The sequence below is a fragment of the Podarcis cretensis genome (assembly GCF_951804945.1).
Source record: "Podarcis cretensis genome assembly, chromosome: 8".
Classification (NCBI taxonomy): domain Eukaryota; kingdom Metazoa; phylum Chordata; class Lepidosauria; order Squamata; family Lacertidae; genus Podarcis; species Podarcis cretensis.
Window position 1 is genome coordinate 41,733,304 of NC_137177.1, and position 18,376 is coordinate 41,751,679.

Genomic DNA, 18,376 nt, shown 5'->3' on the forward strand with positions numbered 1-18,376 from the left:
AGCAAAGACCCCGTAAGGAGTCTCGCTGCAGCATTCTGCACCCGCTGGAGTTTCTGGATCAGTCTCAAGGGCAGCCCCACGTAGAGTGAGTTACAATAATCCAGTCTGGAGGTGACTGTCGCGTGGATCACAGTGGCTAGGTCAGGGCGAGAGAGGTAAGGAGCCAACTGCTTAGCTTGGTGGAGATGGAAAAATGCCGCCTTTGTTATAGCTGCAATCTGCGCCTCCATGGAAAGGGAGGTGTCGAAGATTACACCCAAACTCTTAACGGACGGTGCTGGCACTAATTGCGCCCCCGCAAGAGATGGGAGTTGCCCCCCCAATCCCATATCGTCCCGTCCCAGCCACAGGACTCTGTCTTCAAAGGATTTAGCTTCAACCGGCTCCCACGTAACCATCCAGCCACAGCTTCCAAGCATCTGGTCAGTGTGTCTGGGGCCAAGTCAGGATGGCCATCCATCAACAGATAGAGTTGGGTGTCATCGGCATACTGATGGCAACCCAGCCCAAAACTCTGGACAAGCTGGGTGAGGGGGCGCATAAAGATGTTGAAAAGCATCGGGGAGAGTATTGCACCCTGAGGTACTCCACACACCAATGAGTGGCAGGATGACAATTCCCCCCAAGCGCCACCCTCTGTCCCTGACCAGAGAGAAACGAGCGCATCCAGAGCATGCCCTGGATCCCCACGTCGGCAAGGCGGTGGTCCAGAAGTTCGTGATCGACCATGTCGAAAGCTGCTGACAGATCTAGAAGAATCAGGAGCCCCGACCCACTTCGATCCAGCTGTCTACGAAGATCATCTGTTAGGGCAACCAGAGCCGTCTCGGTCCCATGACCAGCGCGGAAGCCGGACTGGAATGGATCCAGAGCCGGTGTTTCATCCAGAAACCCACCAAGCTGTTCAGCAACCGCTCTCTCAATCACCTTACCCAGGAACGGAATATTCGAAACCGGGCGGTAATTGGATAGATCTAAAGGATCTAATGATGTTTTCTTTAAGAGCGGGCGCACCACTGCCTCCTTCAGTTCCCCTGGGAATGTCCCCGTGCCAAGGGACAAATTGAGGATATCCCCCAGGAGGGCCCGCACCTTGTCTGGACACGCTCTAATCAGCCAAGACGGGCACGGGTCGAGAGGACAGGTGGTGGGCTTTCCAGCTCGGAGGAGTCGTCCACATCGGTTGGGGATATCCGGTCGAAGTGGTCCAATACTGGACCCGAGGACAGTCAAGGGGCCTCCAGTTCCTTTATTGTATCCAAATTGGCAGGGATACTTCGCAAGACCTTCTCTGCAAAAAACCTCGCAAATGCCTCACAGCTGTGTGTCAAATTGTTATTTAAATTTGGCTGTCCTTCAAGGGACGTTAAAGACCTGATTATACTAAATAATTGCGCCGGGCGAGAGCTAGCGGATGCAATGGAGGCCGAAAAGTAAGACTTCTTAGCAGCCTTCACCGCCATCTCGTAGGTTTTCATAAAAGCCCTATAAGTTGTTCTTGAGGCTCCGTCACGGGCACCCCGCCATACTCACTCTAGCCGTCTGAGGTCCCGCTTCATTTTCCGGAGCTCCTCGGTAAACCAGGGAGCCCGGTTTCTGCAGGGGTCGCAGAGGGCGCTTCGGTGCGATCTCATTGATGGCTGCCAGGAGCTGGATATTCCAGCCCTCAACAAGCTCAGTCAATGAGTCGCCAGGGGGAGCAAGGTCCCGCAAGGCTTGGCGGAATCTATCAGGGTCCATCAGCCTCTGCGGGCGAGCCCAAATTGGCTTGCCACCTAAGCAGGGTGGGGGTGGAAAGTCAATCCTGGCTTTCAGAGCGTAGTGATCAGTCCATGGTATCTTCATCGAAGGAGACATGATCACATCTATACCTACGCCAAAGATCAAATCCAGCGTGTGGCCTGCTTGATGTGTGGGGCCCGAAACAAACTGGGAGAGCCCTAGTGTTGCCATGGAAGACACCAGGTCCAGAACCTGTGAGGAGGGAGTGGCATCAGCATGGATGTTGAAGTCCCCCAATACCAATAGGTTAGGGAACTCCAAGGCCCAGCCGGCCACCACCTCCAATAGGCCTGACAGGGTGGCTGCTGGTGCGCTAGGTGGCCGGTACACCAGCCAGACAGCCAGGCTCTCCTTGGAGCCCCACACTAGGCCAACACATTCAATGCCGGGGATCGATGGCGATGGTAGAGCCCTGAAAGGACAAGCTTCCCGGATTAATAATGCCACTCCTCCCCCCTGGCCCACAGTCCGGGACTGGTGGAGGACGCCATCTCTCGTAAGGTAACTGTTGCCCCTTCGCGCACCCAGGTCTCCATCACACAAGCCAGGTCGACCCCCTGCGAGATAAAGAAATCTCGCAAGGTGGCGGTTTTTTTGCCTATAGACCTGGCATTGCACAACACCAGTGACGGAGGTGAGTAATCCTTGCTCACCCTACCCTCGTCCCTCGGGATGAGGCGCAGATTGGAAGGGGTACGAGCATATCCATATCTCGATCCCCTTCGCCTATAACATCTGCCCCCACCGGCACACCTCCCTCGTCCCTCCATGGTAGCAATCCCAAGCCTCATAGTAGCCTCCATTGATGGCAATTAATGTTATTCTTTCGCAGCCTAAAACAATAAAACCTTAAAACAATAAAAACAAAAAACAAAAAACAAAAACAACCCAGAAAACAATAAAACAATACAAATAAAAACTGCAAAAATTACAAATTCATCAAAATCTAACGAATTCCCAAGCCCACCCAAACATCCATCCCACCCCCATATATAAAAAATCTAAAGGGAAAGGAACATTTTAAAACATGTTAAAAAGAACTCTGCACCCCTCCGGGTCCTCCTGGGCAGTAGCAGCATCAGTGGCAACAACCGTCCCTGTGAGGCCCCACCTGGGCCAGATAGTAAGTGGCAGGAGCAGTCCTTGTGAGGCTTCAGGCCCCGCCCTGAGCCAGGTGGTAAGTGGCAGAGAGGAGCAGGGCCCTCGGCACTCACTCAGGGGAGTCCTCCTGGGCAGCAGGCAGCAAGCACCACGCAGTCCTTATGAGGCTTCAGGCCCCGCCCCAGGCCAGATGGTAAGTGACAAGAGCAGGGCCCTCAGACACTCACAGGGGAGTCCTCCTGGGCAGCAGTGCAGTCCTTTTGAGGCTTCAGGCCCCGCCCTGGGCCAGATGGTAAGTGGCAAGAGCAGGGCCCTCAGACACTCACAGGGGAGTCTATCTTTCACAGAGCTCACAAGGTGGTTCTTCCTTAATTTTGTCCTACTCCATTGTCAACCAAGGAATGTTCCTGGCACTCTGGATGTTTCTGCTTGGGTAGGACTTTGGCCTTCCCAAAGTCTGAGGCCATATTTGTTTCCTTCGATGGGTAAGGGCTAGGCAGAAGGTTTCTTCCTTATCCTTAACCATCTCTAGGAGGCTCAGGGAGGCAATAGGGCTCTTGAAAAGGTTCCCTGTTTGCCCCTTGGCCTGTTTTTTCCTGTGTTAGTCTTCTGGATCTGGAACTGTTGCAACTGGTGTCCTCCTATGTGGGTGGAGTCCATGTGGTTTGATGGGTCATTCTTTCTGTGCTGGCTGGTCTGGTGCGAGTGGAATAGACCCTCCTCTGGGTAGGATCATCATTTTGGGACCCTGCCTGTCCAGTCAGTGGGAAGAGCCATCCCAGACTTTTGACTGCCCTCCAATAACCCCTGCCAGTAGAAATTCATGGTAAGAATTTTGACTTTGTCTCCTGTGGCATTTATGCTTTATGTTTCATTAATTTTTTTCTCTGGCTCTGTTATATTCTCTAGTCAAGCAGGCCCAGGAACCAAATGCAACTCCAACTCCCCAGCCTCTCTATCTGCCTCTCTATACTCCCTCTTTTCCTAGGCTACGCCAGTCAGTGGCCTTGCTGTACATCCTCCTTGGGTGGTTTTGCTTGGCTGTAATGTGTCCTTGAACTCTGAAAATGTTTCCTGCTTGCCTGGCTGGATGATAGAGAGGGGTGCAATAGTGTGTGTAGACACAAGCCTACTGTCCAAAGGTACAGTCATTGCTTGGCCTACTTTTGCCTGTGGCCCCATCCACCACTGGCATGTGACTCTTATAAGGTTGCCTAGAAGGCAGTGAGGTTCTTGGGCTGAAAAAGGTTCCCTATACTTGCAATAGTGCTTTAGAAACTTGAAAATCCTGTTTGACTAAAGCTGTGAGTACACCAAAGGAAACAATGCCTATTTCAAAACTCCTTCAAGTCATCAAGTATTATCTGTCTGCAATCAGTGTCATATGAATAAGTTCGGGATGAGACGAAAAAGCTGATCTGTGCTAACAGAATTATAAAACCATCAGATTAGAATGATTTTGCTTCAGACCACATGCAGAGGCAACAGTCCTCATTACAATTGCTGGTTATATCAGGCGTGTGCCCTGCTTCCTCTCATAGTAGCAATGAATTGTATCCACTGTTAGTTCTCCTCAGAGTAGACTTGACCTGATTAATGGATTTACTCTGAGTTAGTTGACTACAACCCAATATTTTTCCATGGAGGTTTACACTAACTAAGTTTAGCCTTCTAACCAGGGTTTGTTAAACAACAACAAACCCTGGTTAAGAACAACCCATGGTTAGCATTGTCCTTCATATACACATAATGCTGCACTACAATTTCACCAAGCCATGTGAGGAAAGTGGGAGAAACAAGTAGGATGGAGCCTGTGCCTGATGGGTTTGCTATGTTTTTTTCAATCCTACAAATTCCATAGTGATAATGAGAATAGAAAAATCTTGTGCTGTTAAAGAAACAAAAAGTTAGTTCATATATCTGGCACTTGAGCATTTGAAAACCTCCTATCTGGCTTCATTAATTATCCCTGTTGTTCCCCCCATGAGTTTTTGCCTTTAGACAGGTTGAAGCCCCACTGCTGCTAGATGTTTCATAAGCACATAGTTTAGTGAAGAGCTAAACTGCTTGACAGTACTGTCAGATTGGAACGGGATAAATTGCTGTTCTTATATGCATGTGTGTGTGTGTGTGTTTCCAGTGTACAACTCTGCTGAACAACTTTTCCACCTCAACTTCAGAGGACTGTCTTTTTCCTTTCAATTGGACTCATGGACTGAAACTCCAAAGTATGAGGTCTGAAATCTTCTTTGTTAATAAATACATTGTTAAACAAAGCAGTCACTGTGTTTTGAAAGACTTGTAACTGACTTTGTGCCTTAATTTATTGATTTTTGAGATATGTTACTTCCCCTGGTTCAGCTGTCATTGGAACTGATTTCCAAACTATAGAAGTATCCTGCAGGCTGACACACACTCCCTCTCTCCATCCCACTTGTTCCCCCCTCTGCCTTTTCCTGGTTAGTGATCACTATAGGTTTACTGTGATGTCTGAACTGGTATTATCATAGTTAACCACTAACCATAGTTTAATCTCAAATCAGAGTTGTTTCAAACTGTTGGCGGTGTTAACAAAAGCAGCAAAAAAAAGAAAAGGCGTGAATGCTTTTTCTAGGCTGCATCAACAAAAGTATAGTGTCCTGGTCAAGGGAAGTAATAGTCCCTCTCTTTCTGCCAATCTAGCAATTCGAAAGCACCCAGTACAAGTAGATAAATAGGTACCGCTCTGGCGGGAAGGTAAACGGTGTTTCCGTGCACTGCTCTGGTTCACCAGAAGCAGCTTAGTCATCCTGGTCACATGACCCAGAAGCTGTACGCCAGCTCCCTCGGCCTGTAAAGCGAGATGAGCGCCGCAACCCCAGAGTCATCCACGATTGGACCTAATGGTCAGGCATCCCTTTACCTTTATTCCGCCATGGTCAGACCACACTTGGAGTCCTGTGTCCAGCTCAGCGATTGCCGGCGAGGGAACAGCTGATAGGCAGCCTGTTAGACACGCGGGGCTGTTAGCCTCTGGGCAATCCTCCCTCCCCCCCCCCCCAATTTCAACAAGTCAGGGCAATTTTCCCCCATTTTCTTAATTTGGAGTCCCCAAAAATAGGGGGCGTCCTATACATGGGGACGTCCAATACACAGAAAAATACAGTAATGGGACGCAGGTGGCGCTGTGGGTTAAAGCCTCAGCGCCTAGTACTTGCCGATCGAAAGGTCGGCGGTTCGAATCCCTGCGGCGGGGTGCACTCCTGCTGCTCGGTCCCAGCGCCTGCCAACCTAGCAGTTCGAAAGCACCTCCGGGTGCAAGTAGATAAATAGGGACCGCTTACCAGCGGGAAGGTAAACGGCGTTTCCGTGTGCGGCTCTGGCTCTGGCTCTGGCTCTGGCTCTGGCCAGAGCAGCGATGTCACGCTGGCCACGTGACCCGGAAGTGTCTCCGGACAGCGCTGGCCCCTGGCCTCTTAAGTGAGATGGGCGCACAACCCCAGAGTCTGTCAAGACTGGCCCGTATGGGCAGGGGTACCTTTACCTTTACCTTTTTACATGTGGATTTACAATAGGCTCCCTAAATCTTCAAATCAAGACTCGCAAATAATTTTTATGAAAATTACCGTTTTACAATAACTACACTGCAGTGTCTGACACCTCTGAAATTAGGGACCCTGCAATTGGCTAACATTCTGGGACCACTGCAGTATAGATTGGCGTCCATCCTTTACCATGGATTGTTTCTTTTAAAATTCAAACTGCACTGTAAGACAAGAAAACAACAGTAATATTCCTAGTTGGAAGAAGTTTAATGAACTACTAGCCTCCTAGCAGGAGATGCTGAAATTAATCTCCCATCCAAAATAGGAGGGGGAAGAAAGGATGATGAGTGGAGGGGGGGAGGGTCCTGCTGTCTATGTCTGTTAATCAGCTACATTCATAGACTACTGAGAAGAAATGGTTTGTGGGGTATGCGTGCCATGGGATCCACTTTGTGTGTGTATACATGTACATGCAAGTGACTTCTGCAGGTTCTTTCATGGGGGTTTTAACTGCTGCAGGACACGTCATGGGGGTTTTAATCTTAGTTTTGCTATGTAGAGAGATAAAGTTTTGCTGGTTTTTGAAGATCATTCTGACTCACTTGGTTGTATGTGGTACAAGATTTAGTATTATTGGACTTAAAACTATGTGTTGTGCAATCAAATACAATTTTAATTTAACCTTTCCAGCCAAACTTTGCCCATGGCCTAGCTTCCCTGCAAATTCCCCATGGTGCAACTGTGAAACGTATGTACATCTATAGTGGAAACAGTCTTCAAGATACCAAGTAAGTAGCTCTTATATTTTGGGAAATATCTCCAAATAGATAAATAGTGAAAGTCAAATCTCATGTTATTTTATGTGCATATAATTATGTGTGCTGGCTATATTTAGCTTTATTACAGTATTCAAGTTTACGTGGCTATTTACATAGTCTATCATTTTGTGTTTAAGCTTTTCCAGGCAAGTCCATTTCCAGATTAAAAGTACAGAGCCACTTCACACAATAACCCTGGTATTTAACCAACCAACCCTGCTGGTTAACATGTTCAAGAGTTAATTGAGCCAAGCTTAATTTAAGCATCTTCTCAAACCATGAGGATCTGTAAAGATAATTTTTGAACCCAAACTATAGTTTTATCTTCAAAATGTGCAGGCGAAAGCCATGGTTTATAGCTGCTTATTTGCTTCCATTTGGTCAGTGCTCTATTCTGAAGATGCAATAGCCTCTGAAGGCAGAATGATCTTAATAACCACAGTTTATCAATTCAGACATCTCATCAAAGCATTGTTTGCAAACCTATTGCAAACTATGGTTTCTAATTCTTGTTTGCTGGCCAATTGCAACCTATGCAGTTTATCAATTTAACCATAGTTAATCTTTCTCAACCATGCTTTAGCATTCAAATTCAGCCATAACAAGCTCCCTAGAGTTACTTCCAGTTAGAAATCCAGTTATTTAAATGTTTATAGTGTGGACTTTGTTGTGTGGTAGTTTAATTTAAATTTCAACATGGGCATTCTGTTGTGTTGCTGGCTGTTTAGCATAAATTTAGTAAATGGTAAGGTTCCTTTAAAGAATGCAGTTCTTCTCTTTTTGCTTCTTCATCTGTAAGTTGTGTTTGCGACACCACTATTGAGTTAGGGCTGTTTAGTCAGAGAGCACTCGCTACTGGTATAGAAAAGTGAACCGGAAACAATGTGTTGCTTAGCACTAATCTGCATATTGTTTAATTGTACATGATCTTGCTGTTTCAGGGCTCCTATGATGCCCCTCAGCTGTTTCCTTGGAAATGTGTATGCAGAGAATGTTGATGTTCTGAGAGATGGAGCTGGGCCCTCAGGTTTACGGCTTCGCTTACTCACTGCAGGTATTAGTGAGCAGAGGTTTCCTTTCAAAGGCACAAATGTGAATATGGGCAACCTGTACATCTCGGAATCTCTCAAGTACTTACTTCTGATTACTCTGTCACCTCCTCTGTTGGAGATGACTCGTACATTCCAGGAAATATTGCTTCAGTTGATTCCAAGTTCATTGCAACACCATTCTTGGTATAATGAAACTTTGTCTTACGTGTAGGGGTGTGGGTTCTCCTTGAGCAATAAGTAAGTCTGTCTGTCAAGCAAGAATTCCTGCAAAACTATATATGAACCAGATTCACAATCAGAACCTTTGGGAGATGTGGAAAGATTCCCAGGGATTTAGCACGGTTGCAAAGGGAACTAGGAGGTGCTCTTTACCACCATAGAGACATAGAAGCCTAAAACTGGATCAAGAGTCAGTCAGCCAGTAGTCAGATGTGTATTAGAATTCAGATGTGACCCCCAAACCATGGTTTATGAAGTCATGTTGTAGCCACACCAACACCATATATCTGACCATCATTTGCAAGAGTCCACCAAACCAGGATATGAAACCATATTTTGAAGCTGATTTGGGATGTTGCTCCACCCTTGAAGGATTCTGTTTTGGGAAGACATTTGGGGTTTCTAGGGGAGGAGGCTAACCATACAAGTTTGCTCATAAGTCTCATATGAACACAAAAGCCTGAGTGGAGTTATCCAGAGTTTTGGAATACGTTGTCAGCAATATGCTAATGACACACAACTCTACTTCCCCTTTACAACTGCAGGCGTGGCAGTGGAAGTGCTGGACCAGTGTCTTGCCTTGGTAATGGACTAGATGAGAGCCAACAAACTGAAGCTCCATCCAGATAAGACTGAGGCACTACTAGTGGATGGTTCCCTAGACCGTATGGAGGGGAGGTTCCTTGCTCTTGATAGATTACACTCCCTCTGAAGGAGCGGATACGCAGCGTGGGGGTATTCCTGGATCCTTTGCTATTGCTTGAGGCTCAGGTGGCCTAGTGGCGTGGAGTGCCTTCCAACAGTCTGGGTTGGTGGCCCAGCTGTGACCCTACCTGAGCAGGGATAGCCTCACTTTTATGCTATGGTAACTTTTAAGTTAGATCACTGCAATGCACTATACATGGGGTGGTCTCTGAAGGTGGTTTGGAAACTTTGGCTGGTGCAGAATTTAGCAGCTAGGCTGCTCACCAGGGCAAGACTGAGCATATAATACCAATCCTGGCCCAACTGCACTGGCTGCCATGAGCTTCTTGGAGGAATAGCAGAAACACCTATGAAATAGGTAAAATGAGTACAGTTTCAGTCCAGACTTTGGTTGAAGGTTTGGTGTTAGTTTATTTGTGGATACTGTAATGAATGAAAAGTTCATCAAGTCTTGCTTCTGTTCACTTGAAGATTAGCATCGCAAAATGAAGGATTTTTGGTTGTCTTGATTACAAGATGAGTAAAACTGTAGCCAATTTTAAGTGGAATTTGCTTCTATTTTTACAGAGGAGGCGAAAGGAGAGCTGCCTAGGACAGGGATCATATATCCTGGTAATAGTAGGAAGGAGTTAGCTATTATCCAGAAACTGTAAATGGTTTTTCAAGGTAGAGTGTGAAGTCCAGATAACATATATACATGCCTGTAATTTAAAGAAAAAGATGTTGGATGTATTAGCTACTCATTATTAGCTTTATGCACTGAAGGGTTAACTCATGCATATCAAAACTCAGTTTTAAAGTGAATGTACTGCATTTGGATGCCAGTCTGAGAGCAGGACAATGGAAAGGGTATTCATAATTAACAAAAATGTTGATCCATGTTAAATTTATGTAAAATGTATACTACATTTTAAATACTTTCACCTATGGCTTGAACAGAGATTGTGGGTTTTTATTACACTCCGTGTGGTAATAAGCTTACTGAAGCCCGGATGCTGGTGTTATCAGCAGCGTGGCCTTATTAAGTGTCACTGTGTTGATTTTAGCAAATTTTCACAGTGTGTCCTTCTTTCATTTTGTTTCCCTCGGACCTAATTTATCCATTCCACACAGTCATGTGTGCCAATTTAGGATTACATTTAATGCATCTGTTGAAGTGGACTCTGGTTCATGAAAGCGTATGACAGGGGTGGGCAGTCTCTGGCCCTCCAGCTGCTGTTGGGCTCCCAACTTGTATCATCTCCAGCCAGGCATGGTGAGAGTTAATAGTCCCGAAGCATCTGGAGTGTCACACGGTTACCCACACCTGCTGTGATGGCTGGGGTATTGGACTAGGACCAGGAAACTCAAACCCACAAAATTCACTGAGTGATCTTGAGACGGCCACACGCACTCTCAATCTAACTTGCCCTCTAGTATAGTTGCATTGTAAGGTTAAACGGGAAAGGATGTGTGTGTTGCCTGTAGCCCCTTGGATCAAGGGTGGGATAAAAATGTAACTATCATTCCTGATAAAATATGGATTAATCTAGAGTATCTTTTATAGAAGGGTGCTTGTGCATAACTTTGGTTGCAAATTATTTAAAATTTTAACCCACACTTCATGCAATGAATAGTATTGTACTTCATTGGGCCATTTCTAAAGAAGAAAGAGCACAACCCCAGACCCACAGAAAGAGCGCTTCTGCTCTTGTGCAAGTCCTCTTCATTTCAGTAGGACTCGAACAGAACGGGTGAAAATGGATGCTTCAGCTGCATGCTAATTTGCACCAGCCTTCCCCAATGTGGTGCTCTCAGAATTTGTAGTCCAAGACATCTGGAAATCACCAGATTGAGGAGGACTAGTGTGCATGAATTTGAATAATCTGTCTTCCACAGGTTATTTCTGAGAGTTGCTCCAATGTGGCAAGCGTGTTTTGTACATTTCTATTTAGTGTTTTATTTTTTTCTAATTGGATTCTGCTAAATGTCACTTGCATCCTGAGTTACACCTCTCTGAAGTTGCTCATTTTTATTTTTATTTGTTGAGAGGCTTCTAAAATCTGCCACAGTGCAATTTCTGTTCTCGTTTCACCCTTTTGGTTAGCTGGATGAGAGCTGAATGAAGGCTTCCAGCCATAGCAACATTTTGGAAGTGTGCTATCCCATCTATTAACACATTCCCTTGTTTTTCAGGTTGCGGCCCTGGTGTATTAGCTGATGCCAAGATGCGGGTATTTGAGCGCTGTGTTTATTTTGGTGATTCGTGCCAAGATGTTCTGAGCACTTTGGGGTCTCCTCACAAAGTTTTCTACAAGTCAGAAGATAAGGTTGGACTACAATAACAAGTTAACGCAGATTATCTCTGTGTTAGGCTACTAAAATTAACTGTTCACACTTTTCAATATCCCTGCAGGCTTGGAAGTTCCTTAAAAATGTTAACCTTCTAACTGCCCTGTGGCTTCAGTTTTAGGACAGAGTCTTGTCTTCTCATCCTGCCTCACCCCAGTTTTTACTAACAGTATTTTATTTATTTATTCATTTATTTATTTGTCTATTTATTTATTTATTTATTTATTTGATTAGATTAGATGGTAAACTGATGTCTGGACTGCACTGTTCAGATTATGCAGGATGATGGAAGGTTCCATCATAACAGATTCCCACCTACAGAAAATTAGTATGTCAGGAAAAGGCTAGAGTAAAAGCAGTTTCCCTGACAATCTACTTTTTTGTGCAGGGATTCCCCCCCCCAAATGTTTTGGTATGCAGGAGCCATGTTGAGGCCCCATCCAATTTCCCCAAGGTACCAATGTGCAGGAAAAATAAGAAGGGAGGGAAAGAATACAGGGATCTCCACAAATGCACTCAGGTGATGCAAGTTAGTGTTCACTGAATGTGCCCAAAATGCCCAGTAATCAAGTGGCAATAATGGTTGTTGGACCAGAACAAATTTCTCATTTCTGCCATAGAGGTAACATAGTCCATTCAAACCAGAGGAGCATATTGATGAAACTAGATGATCTACTTGTCTCCTTATTTCCAAAAGCTGAAGTGTAGATTTGTTTTGTTTGTTTTTTAAAGATGAAAATTCATTCACCCTCGCCTCACAAGCAGGTTCCTTCAAAGTGCAATGACTACTTCTTCAACTACTTCACACTTGGAGTGGTAAGTTGCAAACATTGAAAACAAGGGGTCTCTTTTTTCTTTTTCTTTTTTGCTTCCATCTGTGCACAACTTTCATAATGCCTGTACCATCTTCGTCAGTTAATGCAGGAATCAATGTTGTCCAAATCCTTCAGAGCTCCTTTGCTGAGAAATTTGAAAATTATCTTCTTATTTTTGTCAGTTTGATTAGTGACACATTAACACAATTAGTATCTCATGGGGCTTATTCTATGTATTTGATATTCAGCATTTGCAAAATCAAAACATAATCCTTCAGACTCAAAAAATGTTCTGGAGAAAGGGCAGTTCCACTGCCTGCCATCTTAAACACAAATGGGAGAAGGCAGAGAAAATTTTCTCCAGTTAGTAAGGGCAGGTCCCAGGAACTTGGAGGTCTTAGCTTTCACAGTGATTTTTGCATAACATTATATCCTCTTGCTACCAAATAAGAAAACATCTTGAAATCATTGCTCTCTGAGCCCACCTGCATACATTTCAAAAAGCCCTGTCCAGGACTTTCTGTTCATTTATGGGAAGCTGTTTAATCATTTCAACTTTGTGTGGCTCATTTTTTTTCCTTTCTCAATTTCACCCACAGGATATCCTTTTTGATGCAAATACTCACAAAGTGAAGAAATTTGTTCTACATACTAACTACCCTGGTCATTACAACTTCAATATGTGAGTAGAAAGAGCTGTATTGCCCAAACCTCTGTTGTAATTTGGAAAGCAAAGGGAAGGGAGCATCAAGGAGAAGGCAAAGAAACCGGTACCATGCTGAATCCCCACCAGCAGTACCCTTAGCTCTTTCTGGTTTCTAAGCCTTCATCAGATGTTACTCACATTTCCACAACTTCTTCTGGTTAGAATCTTCTTTAAAACAAACATGGATTTCTCTGTATTTTAAATTCCCTGCAATATACTGGATTCTTCTCTTTGGTTTCGGTGTTATCACTTCTCGACTACAGTAGTTGACTGTTGCAGAGCCTGGAACTAATGGGTATCAAGAACCTCTTTTCCCTGTGCAAGATGTGTTGCTGTAATTTGTCAAAACCCAGTTTTTTAGGAGATCAGTGAAGGTAGTGTGTGGAAGTAACACTCTTCTCATTCATAAGATTAGATTTAAAATTAACTAGTCAATTAAAATTAACCGTAGAATCAGAAAAGCTTACTTAAAATGCCTCCTGAAATCAAAAGTCTTCACCGAACACCTGAAGTTCCACAGAGAGGGGGCCTGTTTGATCTGACCTGCAATGGAGTCCTGCAGAAGTAGGCCCACAATACTGAATGCATGGCTCCTAGTGGTAGAAGCAAACTGTGCTTCTGTGTCATGGGCACCACTAGCAATTATTTGTTTGGGGTAGGGTGCTTAACATTTGGGTGGAAGGTTGTCTATAACTCAGAAAACGTACATGCTTTGAATGCAGGTCGTCATGATTTCAGTCCCCGGTGCCTCCAGTTTTTTTTAAAAAAATCACATAGCAACAAGTGATATGGAAGACTCTCTGCCTAAGATCCTGAAAAGCTGCTGCCAGAGTAAACAATACTAGAATAGATTAAAAAATAGTTAAGACCTGGTGTCAGGAAGCTTTCAATGTTCTGCATATTTGCTGTGGTATCTGGCAGCACTCTGGTTGCCGCCAATTAGGCAGCATAATTTCATGCCAAACTGGTATGGCTGGCAGAAAGCTATGGTAAACATTCAAGCAAGTACTAGACTGTACAAGAGTGGAGAATATATCTGTGACCAGGCCAGGTTACCAACTTCTATTATATGCAATTATTTTGTGCTTCATTTAGAATGGGCTACTTTTGAAATAGTAAACCTCATTCCATGTCCTTTCTCACAATAACTCTGCAATTTAAATATTTCAGTTACCATCGTTGTGAATTCAAGATTCCACTAGCCATTAAACGAGGTAAGAAAGAGGTGCCTGAAGTAACCTGAAAGTTAAAAGACTTAATAGGAGTGGGTGAAGGTGTTAAACACATGCTAGTGGTAAAAATTAATATGCTAAGCAGTCAGAGTGAGAACAGGACCAAAGTTGCACAATGTCAGATAATTAGGAGGGCAGATTCAGGTTCTCCCACACTGTGGGTGTGTTAACAAAGAAACAATTTAGGGAGAGGAAAACTGAGCAGCAGCACTTCCGAGAGATGTCAGCACAGCACAGCGTTCACACCCCAAAGTGTTATTGTAATACAAGAGAAAATATTTATCTGTTCTAAATGTGACATACTTACAGGATGCTGGTGCAACTCAGTGGACAAGAATACTAGGTCTGGGTTGAAGTCCTGACTGAGCTTTGGACACATCACAGTTTTTCCCTGTTGAGGCTCTTTAACATGCAAGAGTTTGTGATAACCTACCTTGACAGGTTGTTGGGAGTATGAACAGGAAGGAAACCTCATTCATGTAGGGGTGGTTAGAACAGGACGTAATTGGGATTTGTATCGTAGGTGAAATAAATTTCAGTTCAAACTCTGGAAACATTCAAAGGACTTGGAACCAGAATGATGTAAGGGTGATTCAGGAAGCTCTTTTTGTACAGATGTTATATTATTTATTTTCGTGGGGGCAATCAGTGGCACAAACCAGAAAATGCAAGGCTTTTTTCCAAGAATAATAATGATTATTATATAATAATAAAATATAAATAAAAATTATAATACTATAATTTCACTCTTGGCTCCTAACTTAAAGAAATGAACCTGTTGTCAAAACATTTCCCAGGCAACCTAGGAAGGAGAGAGAGTTGGCTGATCTCATGCCTGATAACTTTCCTTTCCTAAAATTTCCTAAAATTCTCAAATGCTATTTCAAACTATCTCACTGTGGATATATTTATTAACCAGCTTCTTATTTCAAAGGAGTTTTCATGGAAATTATTAAATATATCATGAGGGCAGAATAGCTCTAATTGCCTCCAGGTTTTGATGTGGAGTCCTCCTTGGAGATATGCAGAGGAGCCTTGTCATTGCTTTCCAAGAGAACAAATCTTAGTCAGTTTTTCTGTACAGTACTTGGTGCTTGTCATGATTTGTGTATATGTGTTACCAGTAGTTTCTGGGGAAACAAGGGCCGGGAGAGTTTTGCCTATGGCTGGCAACATTTTGATCTCCTCACTCAAGTTCAGAATTGGGCTGGCATGTGAGACATCCTTAGTTACTTGTTACTTGTCCCAATTGCCTTGGCTTTTATTTTGGAGCGCTGAGGTCAGCCCCCAATTACTTTCCTTAAACAAAGGAAATAAAGACATAAAGCAAACTAATAGCAACTGTTAAAAGAAGTAGAAGCAAATGTCAGGTTTTGGAGGCAACTTGACTGTGTAGACACAAGGCAAGTTCTTCAAACACCATGCATTTGGGGGACTTTTGACAATATCTGACTGCGGACAAAGATTAAGATGTCAGTAGACACTGACTTGGCAGGTGGCCAGCATGCCAACCTTAGCTTGTTTTGGTACCAAGCAAAAACCTGAACATTTATCTCAGGAGTGATGCAATAACATGGAGTTGACACCTTTTAAGTGTAGCATTTGGTCTGTTTACACTGTGGATATGTGTTCATATGGATAATATGAAACTGGTGATCACAGATGCAGTTGGCACTGCAAGGAAAGGAGCCTCTGACAGCTGTACTCTTAGTCACCTGTTAACACCTGTGAGCACACACCCAAGGTTGATGGGAATTCTAAGTGTATGAACAGCCAGTTGCAACACAGCTCTTGATATTCTTGTCTATATTAAAATGTAACATCTCCAGCATCAGGTCTTAAAACTTAAGAGCCTTAAGAGGACCACGCTTGCCCGCTTCAACTATTCCTTTCCTGGGGTGATTAATTTTGCCCTGTTGGGTGTGCTTAAATTCTCCAGTATTTCTTTCATGCAAACATTCAGAAGTTTTGGCTGTCCTCAGAGCAGGCTGTTGGTTGAGTCACTGTCTGAGCAACAACTGATGGCATGGCTCCTTTCCAATGAGGAGGCATGCCCAGAACAGCAGTTCACAAAGAAACAAAGGAAGGGGGCTCACCTGGGGGTAATTCTTACTCTTAGAAACCCTAAAAGTAAATAGTGTTGCGGGGCGGGGTGGTAGAAGAGTGAAACATGTGTATTGTTGAAATAGAAGTTTAGAAAATATTAATATGCCAGGACTCTTGGAATTAGCTTTCAGAGTCACATCCATGTTGCTTCCATGTACTGAATAGTACCTAACATTCTGTTGGTGCAGAAGGGCATTAGGAAGAGGAGGAGTGGGATCTTCTGCTGAAATGTAACCTTAAGTTCATTTTCTTTGTTCTTTCTCCGAACAGATAGCACCGATTCACAGACAGAAACCTGCACAACCTATAGTAAGGTAAATCGAACCCCCAGTCATGCTTGCTAGAACAGCCCTTTAACTTCAGCCGTGGCACCTTATTTGCACAGGGCTAAGAAAGAGTATGCTGGAGCACTGTGCTAATGTGGCCTCTTTCAGGAGGTGAGTGGGGTCAGTGGCTGGGAGTCATCCCAGAAATGGACCCACTCCAGGCATTTGCAGATTTAATCTTCCAGCTAGGTGGAATGGAGCTCATAGCAGGATGCTGGAGATAAAATTGGGCAAGCAGGATGATATGAGAAAAGGCAATGCTTGAAATACCATGGTTCCAAATCCAAATTTACTGTTGTAGCAAACCACAAGTTAGCACCTGAATTCTAGAGGTAAAATACATACAGCCAGCCTTTGGTACATTAAAATTTTTTTATTGCATTTTATTATAAGTACAGAAACATACAACATTAAACCAAAATGAGAGAAACACCCCCCCCCAAAAAAAAAAAAACCCTCATGGTGTCCCTGGGCTTGGTATATGCTGTATAACAAAGCAACATTCCTGCTAAAGTCCAATATATCAGGCTGTCTATATATCTGCAACAGCTGCTGACAATTGAGCCTTTAAGTTTTTACCAAAAAAAATTGTTTAAAAGTTTGCAAATAAAGTCATATGTATTAGCCCCATCCATCTGTGAGTGGATTTTAGCTGATGTATGCTTTTTCTTAAGTGCACGTGTCAAAAACATAGATATACATGACATGCTTCAGTCTACCACTAGGATCCATGCTTCATTCTCTAAGTAATTTTCATATGCTTACAGTGGGACAATATTCAGGACCTTCTTGGACATCCTGTAGAGAAGCCAGTGGTGCTTCACAGGTAAATATTTTATTTTATTCTGTCACTTGGTTAGGAATCGATTGGATTTCAAGTGACGACGAGAAAGAGAGATCTAATAATACTCAACAGCTTCATTGAATTAAATGTGCCATGATTATAGAATCATAAAACTAGAAACTCTTGTTTGCTTGAAGAGCTGAGTGCTGTCCCTAGAAGGGGACATTGGTAAGACATAAAAAAGATTCATTTGTCACCTTGCAAGTTGAGAGGCTGGAAGAGCAAAGAATCTGCTTTTGTTGTAGTTACCTTGCTGAATGTGTAATCTTTCACAATAGTTCCACATTCTACTTTGCTACAAACTCGCAATGCTTACTAGCGGTGGAGGAAAGCAAAACATGGTTGAGCATTATACCTTTGTAATGAAAAATTCCGTTTGATTCCCTAAAAAGATAGGTTTTGTTGTTTATGCTGATATTGGGTGTTACAAAAATATTGAATATAAATCTTACTGGTATTATTTGGTTACCTTAGCCTGATTTTCTTTTCTTTAGATCATCCTCTCCAAACAACACAAATCCATTTGGGTCAACGTTTTGCTTTGGACTGCAGCGAATGATCTTTGAGGTTAGGAAAGCTTACTTAGCTAAAAGACGTGATGGAGCACTGGATTTAGTTGGTTTGAAAAAGTGGCTAGTTCTGCAAGTCTGTGGACATTTCTCCCATGTTGTACTGTTGAAGCACTCTGCATTCTTGGCTGACGTAGTGTGGGATACACTTAAGTCCATTGTGTGGGGGACCAGTTCAGCAGACAAATTTGAAGTGAATCGCACAGTGCACATCATTATCAAGTCTAGCTCTGTAGTAGGATAAAA

At 43.7% G+C, this 18,376-nt stretch overlaps 1 protein-coding gene across 1 annotated transcript in view; it reads left to right on the forward strand.

Annotated features, from left to right (window-relative positions):
* Positions 1-18,376, forward strand: part of PHAF1 (phagophore assembly factor 1) — a 46,553-nt gene that overhangs the window by 24,914 nt on the left and 3,263 nt on the right. Inside the window, exons 7-16 of the mRNA XM_079988308.1 lie at positions 5,024-5,118; positions 7,098-7,195; positions 8,167-8,279; positions 11,377-11,510; positions 12,265-12,348; positions 12,947-13,029; positions 14,224-14,267; positions 16,662-16,705; positions 17,485-17,543; positions 18,056-18,128. Coding sequence (XP_079844434.1) covers positions 5,024-5,118; positions 7,098-7,195; positions 8,167-8,279; positions 11,377-11,510; positions 12,265-12,348; positions 12,947-13,029; positions 14,224-14,267; positions 16,662-16,705; positions 17,485-17,543; positions 18,056-18,128 — 827 coding nt within the window. The remainder of the gene's footprint in view (positions 1-5,023; positions 5,119-7,097; positions 7,196-8,166; positions 8,280-11,376; positions 11,511-12,264; positions 12,349-12,946; positions 13,030-14,223; positions 14,268-16,661; positions 16,706-17,484; positions 17,544-18,055; positions 18,129-18,376) is intronic.